At 35.6% G+C, this 12244-nt stretch overlaps 1 protein-coding gene across 4 annotated transcripts in view; it reads left to right on the top strand.

Annotated features, from left to right (window-relative positions):
• The window catches only part of HIVEP1 (HIVEP zinc finger 1), a 179561-nt gene that overhangs the window by 164067 nt on the left and 3250 nt on the right, over positions 1-12244 (top strand). For all 4 annotated transcript variants that reach the window (XM_021009853.2, XM_021009854.2, XM_078153601.1 and 1 more), the window contains one exon: positions 10834-11342. In XM_021009853.2, coding sequence (XP_020865512.1) covers positions 10834-11342 — 509 coding nt within the window. The remainder of the gene's footprint in view (positions 1-10833; positions 11343-12244) is intronic.

Below are 12244 nucleotides of genomic sequence, written 5' to 3'. Positions count from 1 at the left end.
GATTTGAATTTAGGTTTGTCTCTCTGAGGCAGTAGGAGGAATGGAACTGAGATGAATTTGTGAATGAACAAAATGATGAATGAGTGGACACTACCTGAGCAGCTAGGTGGTGCAGTGGATAGAGCACCAACCCTGGATTCAGGAGGACCTGAGTTCAAATCTGTCCTCAAACACATAACACTTACTAGCTGTGTGACCCTGGACAAGTCCTTAACCCTGTTTACCTCAGTTTCCTCATCTGTAAAATGAGCACTTCAGTATCTTTGCCAAGAAAACCCCAGATGGGGTCACACAAAGAGTGGGACAAGACTGAAAAATTACTGAACAAGAACGTTACCTACATCATAACAGAAATGAGATGTACTCAAGATGCAGAATGAGATACGTTGTTGGACATGGCCAAGATGGAAATTTCCTTTCCTTAACTATATAGGTTTGTTACAAGTGTTTTGTTTTGTTTTGTTTTTTCCTTCTTCAGGTTGTGGGGAGAGGGAGGGAGAAAAAATAAATGCTTGCTAATTGAAAAAAAAATTAATTTAAAAAGAAAAAAAAAGATATCTAGTTTGAGATGTCCATTAGGCAGTTGGAGTTGTGAGACTAGAGGTCAGGAGAAAGGGCTGGGTAAATTGATCTGAGATCATCACCCTAGAGTAGTGGGAACTGATGAGATTACCAAGCAAAACAATATAGGAGAAGAGAGCCTAGGAAAAAGATAATAAATTTGATCAGGCTTTCCTTAACCAGTATGGGAGCTAATTCTAAGTGGTAACTCAAGAATATAAAGTCAAGGGTTGATCAGTCTTTGATTTTATTCTGAGGCTAAAAGGGTGTGTGTGTGTGTGTGTGTGTGTGTGAAGTGCTTTGCCACTTTGAAGTGCTGTATAAACTTAACTGTTTCTATGACTCCAAACCTCATTAGAAAGTTTGTCAAGTGCCCCAAGGACCGGGCTTTCTAGCAGAATGATGACCACCATAGATGCATGTATTCACACACTTGGACTTTTGCTCCATTGCACTCTTTCCTTGGATTCCTCTTAATGCATTTCCCTTCTCTTTGGTCCATAGAAATGGAAAGATTTAATAAAATTGTAAAGTATGTGTTATTTAGAGGTATCTCTCGAACTTTACATCTATCCATTTTCCATATCATAGGGTATGCAGTGGTATCAAATGCTTTTCTCATTACCATAATGAATAATAAAGAGTCTTATTTTTGACACTTTTCTTAACTTGAATCCAAGAGCATAGATGCTATTTTGTTTCATTGCGAAAAGCTTCAATATGGTTATAGAAATATGTGTGCCGTCATATATGTGTGGAGAGTCATGCTGCAATTGTTGAGAATAGGCTTCAGTGGCTCTGCTTCTAGAGATGGTGGCAGCTTTGCAACTTTTTTGGTATTTCATCTGCATTCCATTTGTGAAAGGAAAGCACACTTAAATATCTGAAAATGACAGAAGTTATAAAGCAGATAGCACCAGCAAAACCTCAAACAAAAAAAATTATATATGGAAGAAATACAAAGTTAAAATTGTCACTGAATTTGTAAATGATTCACTGATAAAGAGGTAGAAAACTGAATCTAGGAAGTCAGAAGTCCCACATGACAAAAGGCACCAGACCACTTTTCACGGATCTGTCCCCCACGCCTGGAATGCCCTCGCTTCATCTCCAGATCCCTAGCTTCTTTCAAAGCCTCCTAGGTGAGGCCTTTCATAATGACCCCCCCCCACCTCACTGCTAGTCTCTTCCCCTATTCATACTCACCTACCCCTTTGTTTGAGATATATTTTATATTTACTTCTGTATGTACAAATTTCCTTCTCCCTGATAGAATGTAAACCCCTGGAGTGCAGGGACTATTTCACGTTCATCTTTGTGTGCCAAGTGCCTCGGACTGTGTGTGGCACCTAATAGATGCTTAATAAATGTTTATTGATTGATTCTTTATTTTAATATCAAATGGCAGTTTTAAAAAAAACATACATGATAACAAATGTGTCTTGGGATGTATCCAAGAAAAGTATTCAGTATAATATCACTTCACTTGGATAAACTCTATGTGAAAAATAGATAATAATGAAATAACTAAACCAATGTTATTTACACATAAACCTTTGTTACTGCAGAGCTAGAATTCTGTAGGAATGCAGTGAGATCAGAAATAGGATGGCTCTTCATTTGGAACAAGCTGAAAGAAGTAATGTCACAAACAGTGTCACAAAAGAGCTGTTATTGTACAAAGAATAGTGGCTACTGCAAACCCAAGAGCCACTTGGTGTGGAAAAGATATTTATTCATGATCTTTTCATTTCTTCGTTACATAAGTAGACAATGGTCAACCTAAGTGTTATCTTTTAGTATTAAAGACAACTCGTATGGGCCAGCTAGGTGGCACCCTGGATAGAGAGTTCAAATTTGTCCTCAGACACTTGGCACTTACTACCTGGGCAAGTCACTTAACCCTGATTGCCTCACCCCCCCCCCCCACAACAAAAAAGACAACTGTATGTATATTTGCATACTAGCCTTTTGAACAGCAGTGCTCTCTTGGACAACTTGTAGATTTCTATGACACCTAGACTTTTTTAATTCATTTTTTTCTGTATAGTCATTTCCCGTTCTTAAAATCATGTATTTTTCTGTACACACACAAACACACAGGTATTAATCTTCATTTGCCGCAGGTGGAATTTATTTTGTGTTTCTGGTAATTTCACTAGTATGTATTTTAAAATACTACTCTGCTATACTAGTGGATACCTTACTCAATTTGACCAACTCAGACCTCACCATACCCACATTCAACAACTGTAATAAGTATATTCTCTATGATCACCATTAAATAGTATTTACATCATGTGGAAATGATGAATCAACAATCCTTAATTCTTTCTAATACCTTACTACTCTTATAATCAGTTTGCTGCATACTGGGTTCTTGCACTCAGAATTCTCTGTTGATTTAATTCTTTAAGAGCATAGATTTAGGAGTGTTACAGTTTGGTTATTTTGTCCTAATCTGAGAGATTTTCATGTATTTGTCATAGTAACTATATAAAATTTGTTCCTTTGAAACAGGCTACAATTTAATATAACTAAGAATTTGACATATCAGTATGAATGAAATGAAAGCATCAACCATGATATAATAAATTGCCCTTTAGATTGGTAGCAATTAGAATCCTGTTTTTTTTTTCTTCCAGTAATGAAGTACCTTCTTGCTATGTAAGATGTATATTTGGGGCTTTTTATCAGTCTTTGTATTGGACTTGTCATGACTGGGTATTAGTAAATACTTTTTAGTTTTCATCTTTTTTGTCAAAAATTACCCCTCTAGCTATTTGCTTTTCATGTCCCTGATTCAAGGAATGTTTTTGTCACCAAAATGCTATTTACAATGTTAATATGTTCTTTAAACTGCTGGACCTGGTGAAGCATTTAGCATGATAAAATGCAATTGGAAACATTGTTCTTAGTCATATAGTTCTTGAGAGTACAGAATCTTAAGCTCTTTTTATCACTCTAAGCTTATATAGCTAATTAAAACTAGTTACATGTAATAATAACAATGAGTTGATTACATAGAGCCACATTCCTGAACTCAATAAAAACATGTCCTTTGAAGAGTATTTTATTAATAAACATTCTTGTCGTTTTCTAAAAACCTTCAGAAAAATCACAATTTTAAAGAATTTTTGTTTTCTACCGATATAAGTAGATTTTTAAAAAATAATAAAATTAAGTAGTATTAATGTATCTGAATAATTAGATACCAGTAAGACAAGTTTGATAGTCTTTATGTTTAATTCACAGAGTAAGCAAGTATGAAGCTCTAAGCTTTGTAACATTTTTCAGCAAATTCTTTCTTTCTCTCTCTCTCTTCCTGTATATATGTATGTATGTATGTGTGTACATATATGTAGTATTGTATTTGGGTACTTTTCTTGATTGGCTTTTAAAAATACTTTTTACATACTATTTTAATGTATTAGAAAATCTCTGAAGTCTTCTTAAAGAGGAATTATGTTTGTTTAAAGAAAAAGTAATATGAATATCAGGTATATTGCAAAAGAATATCAAATACCAGGGGCACAGCATCTTTGATTGTATTTAGGTGAGCTCTTCCCAGTAGGTGTCACTGTTTAGCAGCACTGATAATACTGGTTAGAACTGCAATGAAAATTGTCCTTAAAGATAACCCACGTATGGACTTCAAAAATCGCATAGTATATCATTCTGTTGAAGCATGCTTTCTGTCTTTGTTAAACTGTTGTTTGAATATGCACAATTCTTTTTCCTTCATTAAAATCCAAAGCAGCTTTCTTGCTAGATTAGTTCAGCCATTTAGTGAGCTGTAGTTCCATAAATATGTAAAATTGGATTGAATATTTTTGGAAAACTTTAATATGAAATTAACAGATGAAGTGTTAAATATGCAAATTCATCTGAGCTTTGTAGACTAGCTTTTTTCTTTCAAAATTCAGCAAGTATTGAACAGCTATTATGTATACGAGGGAGAATTACAGGCTGATTAGGGGAAACAAGTTTAAAAAGAGTGAAAAAACAAATACACAGAAATAATACAAGAGGTGTGACACAAGAGATGATGTGTAAATAAGTGGTAGAGAAATTAAGTACTACAAGTTTGAGGAGGGAGAGGAGAGATCAATGCCCAAGGAAGGCTTTGTTGACTTAAGATTGAGCTGGGCCTTGAAGGCTGAGAAGTTGCATAGTGTAGGAGAAAGACCTTGTCTGGATTCTCATCCTCATTTCACAGTTTGCTAGCTTTGTAACCTTAGACAAGTCATAACTTTTAGGACTCTTAGTTGCCTCATTTACAAAATGATCATAATTGAGAAGCAACATGGTGTGGTAGGAAGACTGCTGGACATAAAGCCTTATGACCTGGGTTGAAAATCCATCTCTGACTCTTCCTAGATTTGTGGCTTTGGGAAAGTTTCTCTGAGCCTCAGTTATCTTATCTGAAAAGGGGGGATAATAATACTTGTACTAACTACCTCACAAAATTGTTGTATGAAAAATAAGTTAATTTTATAGTACCATATTAATGTAAGTTATAATTCCTTATCTGCCTGATAGGAGAAGTTTTGCCCATGTTGTCTTTGAGTTCTTTTCCACCTCTAAGATGTATGATTTTATTAAGGAGAGATGGTTGGAGGAAGAGCACTCCATGTCTAAAGGTAGAAATGAGTAGTGGCAGTAAGAGATAATAGGTAGACTAACCTAGCTTAGTTAGGAGGTTTCTTTAAGAGTACAGAAGTAAAGTTGGAAAGAAAATTTGGGGCCAAAGTAAAGAAAGCCTTAAGGCTAAGGAATTTGTCACCTGTAGTTAACCTGTAGTTAGCAGAGATAGAGCCTTCTTCCCTAGTTAGGACCTGACTACATGATTAAGTGGTATGGTAGTGGAAGAGGAAGCAGGCCATGAAGTATGATGAGTAGGGTTTGGGCCTTGTTTCATTGTTGTCCTAGCTTCTATGTAATTATATATTGTTTCTATGATTTGCATTTTGATATACTAATTCTTTAGAATGAAATAATTTAGTCTTTAAGGTTGAATTCTTTCTTCAAAGGCCGTTTATTGATTATAGTTTTTATTGTGTGATAGTAAGGAAAATACTTGATAATTTTGCTGCTGCTCATGTAGCTTATGTATTCACACATATATTGCCTAAATGTGGCTTGTGGGAGACATTGATAGGCTCCTCACCTCGAGGATCAAATACAGAATTATCTGTTTGACGTTAAAAACCTTCACTTCCCCTCCTTCTCCTCATTGTTTCATAAAGACTTCAGTTGACAATTTCACTAACGGGTATCGTGGCATTTTACAAAGGTTGTGACAATACATCATGTACTGTGATGTTCACCAAGCAAAGTTTGATTGAGTGAACATGCTCATATTCTACTCAGTTATTTGCTGTCAAGGCAAAAAAAAATCGTTTAAAATTTGTCATAATCAAAAGCATTTGGGTAGTGATAGTGGTAAAGAATACCCTTTTCCAAGAATCGAATGTTGATATAGAAAGAATAGAGCAAAGTCTAATTCTAAATTATTCACTGACTAGTAAATTTGTGCACTACACATAGCCCATATTTTGTTGTAACCCCACTCTTCCCCTTTGATTGTTTTTTTTTAAACTGTATTAGGGTTTATAGTAGGCAGACCAACCAAAGAAAAAGATAGCTAGGCAATACAGTGGATAAAATACTAGGTGTAGAGTCAGGAAGACCTGAGTTCAAATCCAGCCCCAGACATTGGTTCTACAAGCATTCCTCTTTATTTTGAAATCTTTTCCAGTTGCAAATTGAATGAGCTTGGAAAATCCATTATTAAACCATGCACATTTGTATTTGTTGATCAGTACCAGTGCAGCACATAGTTTCATAGGGTAATGCCTATGGATAGGAGGATGGCCATGAGGTGATGATGGTTTTGCCCACAGCAGCTCCTTTGGCATGTTAAGGCTTATCATCTGACTGAGTGGCTACCATGTTGATGAAATCAAATATCTTTGAAGATATTGAAGTATTGTTTTATTCAAGAAATGAATAAGTTATTTCAAAGCACAAATTGAGAAAATAGGAATCTAAACTTCTGGCAAAACACCATAAGTAAAGTCCTAGTTCAAAAAGGAGGTCATCCTTCTAACTTTATTATATTTGTTATCAAAAGGCACATATTTATTAAATATTGATTTGCATATACTGTTATTAAAAACTAGGTACCAAATACAACAAATTAAGTGTTAACCTTTTTGACAAGGAGCTATAAGAAAGGTAATCTGAAACAGAATTTTAAGGAGAACATACAGACAGCTAAAATTTTAAACAAATAAAACTGAACAAAAGTGGGCATTAACATTTCATGTAAGTAATGCAGAGGCACTTTATAGGTCTGTTGGGTGTAGATGTAAAGCTGGAAGGGACCTTGTCATCTAGTTCAAATCTTAATTTAACATATCAGGAAACTGAGGCCCAGAATCATTGACTTACCCAAAGTCACACAAGTACTAAATAGCAGAGCTGAGGCTGACTGAAGTCCAGCGTTCCAAGTTTAAAACCCTTTTCACAGCACTGGCAGCTTAAAAGTTTAGTTAGGCGAGAGCTGTTAGGAGAAACAATAATTTTCCTGTTAGAGTTAATTTCAGGAATCACTTGAACAGTGGAAGAGAAGTGGATTAGCTAGCTTTAGCTACCAAAGGATTACTTTGTAGAACCAGAAAAAAGATAATGAAATTCGTAAGAAGGAGGGAAAAAATTTAAAAATCTCAAGAGAAATAATGAAAAAGAAGTGGGAATTAATGGGGCCTAGCAATGCCAGGTCTCAGACTATGCTACAAAACAGCAGTTCTCAAAACAATTTGATACTGGTTTAAAAATTAGATCAATCAGTGGAACGAATTAGGTATACAACATGTAGAAGCGAATATACCTGGTACCCTAGTTTGATAAATACCAAGACCCAAGCTAGTGGGATAAGGACTAGCTATATGATGAAAAGCAGGAAAATTGTATGGAAGAAATTAGACTTAGACCAATACTTCATGCCTTTTACCGTGATAAGTGCCAAGTGGAAAGGAATTAGAGAAACATGGGAAAAAATGACCTATCAGATCTATGGATAAGAGAAAAAGCTTGTGACCTAACAAGGGATAGAGAGGGAGGCACACAGAAAAGAAAATGGATAATTTTGATTGAACAAAATTTTAAAAATTTGCAGAAACACATCTACTAAAGCTAAGATTAAGAGGGAAATAATTAACTGAGGAAAGTGTCTTTATAGCAGGTTTCTCTGATAAAGGTCTCATTTCTAAGATACATAAGGAATTGATTCAAATTTATAAGAATAAAAGCCATTCCCCAATTGATAAGAGTACAGATATGAACAGGCAGTTCTCAAAGGAAAAAAATCTAGGCTATCTATAGCTATATGAAAAAATGCTCCAATTCAAGAGTAAGTAGAGATATGCAAATTAAAGCAATTCTGAGATTCCACTTCACACCCAGCAGATTGGCAAAGATGATAGGAAAGGGAAATTATAATTGTCGAAGGGGCTGTGGAAAAACAGGCAAATTGATGTCCTATTGGTGGGCCTGCAAACGGGCATAACCATTCTGGAAAGAAATTTACAATTAAACACAAAAAGTTACTAAACAATGCATGCCCTTTGATCCAGCTATACTGTTGGTAGGCCTATGCCCAAAAGAAATTAAAGGAATAGGAAAAGTTCTAATATAGCCAAAAATATTTATAGTAGATCTTTTTTGTGATAGCCAAAACAAAATAAAACTGAACTGAAGAGGGTGATCAGATGGTGAATAGCTGAATAAATTATGGTTATATGAATATGATGGAACACTATAGAAACAGATGATTTCTTAGAGATGTAGAAAGATTTTTATGAATTGGTATAAAGTAAAGCAAGCAGAGCCAAAAGAGCAATTTATCCTGTAACATTAATAATATAAAAGTGAACAATTTTGAGGACTCTTATAAACTGATGAAGAATGAAATGAGTAGAACCTGGAAAACAGTATCAGCACTGTAAGGACAAACAACTTTGAAAGCTGTGAGAACTGTGATCCACACAATGACTACCCTCGATTGTGCAGGACCAATGAAAAAACATACCATCATCCTCCTGACAGAGGTGGGAGATTTAGGGGGCAGGATGAAACATGTATTTTATATATAGCTGTGATGAAATATGTTTTGCTTTACTATGTATATTTATTTCTGGGAATTTGTTTCTCTTCTTTTCAACGGAGTTGGGGTCAGAAGGAGAGAAAATCGATTTCTGTTCATTCAAAGAATAGAGAAGTGCTACAAATTTGGAATGTTGTATGCACTTTCAGTTGAGGTCACTTTGTTAAATGAGAACCCTCCTGGGATGGGGGTAATCTGAAAAGGTTTGCAGTGTAAAGACAAAACACATCAATAAAACCTTCTTTAAAAGTAGTAACAAGGAGGAGGAGGCTTAAGTGATGAGAAGTTTGGAGATTGGAACAAAAAGGGTCCTAAATAAGTTCTCATCAATGGGACAGAGATCAGAAGAGACTGGAGTGAGGTGCAATAGTACTGGATGCCTTGGTGATGAGTGTGAAAGTAGAACGAGAGATATCTGTACCAACGTAAATGTGGCTGCAAGGTTTTTCTTTTCCTGGCTCCTATCCTTGTAATTTTTGTCTCTCCTTGACCTCCCCCACCAACACTTCCAATATCTTTTTGTTTTGTCTTTGAAAGGATCTACTAAAAACTCATGCACAGTAAACAAGGTTCAATGGATGGTTCTCTCCCTTTCCTATTTGTATTTTTAGCTATCGGTGAAAGGAAAAACTAGAGTAATAAAATCTCTTACTTGTTGAATTTGTTGCATTATCTATCCAGTAGTTGGAAGTGGGTGATGGAGGAAGGGGGACTAGGCCTTTTCATTGACCCTGAAATTATGTCACATATATTAGCCGTATGTTCATATTGCCAATCTTAAATCATAAAGTGAGAATTTCCATCCACTTTGACATTCTTAATCTTGCAGGAAATATTTATTTTGGTTTTACTGTGGTTTTTCTATGGAGGATTTATTGAAAGATGGTCAAGAATGGCACAGTATGAGTGATTGTAATTCCTTGAATGCTTCTGAAGCTGAATGCTGAATTTCTGTTCATTTACTTTTTGAATTGCTTTCACTGATTATCAGAGGGTTGTGGGGCTTTTTTGTTTGTTTGTGTTTTTAAAGAGTGCTACAGCTGGGTACAAAGCAGGCCTTCAGTAAATATTTGATTGAGTTCTGTAGCATAGGTGTTAGTTACAGCACTTAAAAAAAAGATTGTAAAAATCCAAATGGTAACCTTAGATCCAGTGCTTTATAATGTAAAGATTATATTGAACAAAATTGTGATGATTTTCAGGCAATCTAGTCATCCAAGAAAAAATACTTTTTGCTTGTTTCTTGAATGATATCCTTTTACCTCTCTCCATTTTTTAAATACATGTTCCATAACATGCCACTGTTAAGGACTGAAACAAACTGACTTGTTTGCCTGTGTTCTGATATTTTAGTGTCAAGGTACTTGGTATATATATACTTATTGTGGGTAGAAAGTTGCACTGTTTTAAAAACTCTTGGTTGTTATAGACCTTAAAAGAAAGTCAACAAACATTGTTGAACAAACATGTATTCAGCACCTACTCTCTGTGTGTGAGAGTTTGTCTTAGGCTCTGGAGATGCCACATAAAAATTAATGCAGTCTCTGTCCTCAAGCAGCTTATAATAAGACAGACTTCATTTAACCTTCACAGGTTCTTCTTTTTGCAGAAAAATTGTATGTGAGTTTATGTAAATGCTATTCTTTTTTGTTTGTTTGTTTTTTTAGGCAACTGGGGTTAAGTGACTTGCGCAGAGTCACACAGCTAGTAAGTGTCAAGTGTTTGGTCTGAGGCTGGATTTGAACTTGGGTCCTCCTGACTTCAAGGCTGGTGCTCTATCCACTGTGCCACCTAGCTGCCCCATATAAATGCTATTCTTTGGGAGGGGTCTCTGGCAACTAATTTTGCAGTTATCCTTGAATAAAATAGCCTATACTAATCTCTCACTTTTCTGAATTCTGATTGTATTTAGTTCCATATAATTATTCTCCAATTGTTTCAAGCAGGTATCTTATGCCCTCAACTGTCCTGTTGCATTAGGAGCTACATTCACATTTCTACAGAGAGGAAACATACAACATGTGCTCAGCTGTTGATTAGTTATTTACACTCTATTCTCAAAACATTTTTACAACATAACAACTTTGGGTTCTTTTTAATAGGTGAAAAACAAAGGTTTGGTTATGAGCAGTCGGGATATGAGATTGAAGATTCTGATGGCCCTGATGATGATGATAATGAAGAAGATGATGAAGACAGCCAGAGTGAATCAGTTCAATCTGCAACACCTTCAGTTACTGCCAGCCCTCAGCACCATCCAACCAGAACTGGTCTTCAGGAGTCTCTAAGTGCAGATGAGGAAAGTAGAATGACACAGTATTTTTCTTGGGTGTACTCAGACCCCATGGATGCTCTGCCTAAAGCCTTGCTCACAAAGATGACTGTACTTAGCTCAGTACAATCAGACAACAGGAGCTCAAGGTCCCCAGTGATAACGAGGCAGCACAGTGCAAAAGATGAGACTACACAAGAGAAGGTAACTAGTGGAGATGTGACTCAGTCCCCTGAATCTGCTCCCAGGTCACCGTGCCATCAAATGTCTGTAGACTATCCTGATGCAGAAGAAGTAGCAGGAAGTGCTACAATAGTAAAACCTACCGGTGTAACACAGGTAAAGAGATTCTTTTTGTTTTCTAATTACATACTGTTTTTAAAAGCTATCTTAAGCATAGAGGAACAAGGGCCTCAAAATAATTAATATGCTATCCAAGTTAATTACTGATGGTAATACTGGATTAGTTGTGTAACTTCAGTGAAAGCGTTTATTATAGGTAGATGTAGATCATGGATTTTCTTTGTTCCCTCGTTTTTCTCATCGATTTTAATTATGTTTCACATCCTTTATTTTCTTTGTCCTTGTGTCTGTACAAATACCAAGCAGTTCTTCAGAAGTTATGTTAGTTTGCTATTATTTGTTCTTGTTCTTTGATTTTATATGTAAGTCACATTGTGGCAAAACCAAAACAAAACAAGAACTGGAGCCAGCAGTGTGACTGTTGGCACATCACTTACATAGCCTTTCTGAACCTGTTTCCTCACTTGTAGAATGGAGATATTGTTACTTGCACTATTTACATAGTGTTTTGAAAAAAATCTTAAAGTGTTACTATGAGTTTTTGATGATAATAATTTAAATGAAGACTTGGAAATTATCTCCTTTGCTGGTTCCTCAGGACCCTCCCACTCCTCAAGTTTGTCCTCTAGAATTCTAAGCTTGTCTTAGTTTTATTTATATTCTTTCCCTTGAAGATCTCTTTTACACCTATGGCATCCTTTTTCATCTCTGGGCAGATGACTCACTAATCTTTGTCTCCCTAGAGCTCCAGGACTGTATTTCCAAATGCCAACCATGATAGCAATAAAACAACTGGCATTTATATAGAGCTTTAAGGTTGACAAAATGCTTTACAAATATTTTATCCTCACAACTGAGATAGGTGTCATTATTATCCTCCTTTTACAGATGAGGAAATTGAGACAGATAAAATAATTCCAGGTTCACGATTTGAACAG

Source organism: Phascolarctos cinereus, unplaced genomic scaffold, assembly GCF_003287225.1.
Source record: "Phascolarctos cinereus isolate Bilbo 61053 unplaced genomic scaffold, phaCin_HiC Scaffold_4;HRSCAF=312, whole genome shotgun sequence".
NCBI lineage: Eukaryota > Metazoa > Chordata > Mammalia > Diprotodontia > Phascolarctidae > Phascolarctos > Phascolarctos cinereus.
Note: the sequence above shows the minus strand (reverse complement) of the source record. Positions and strands in the feature narration are given on the sequence as shown.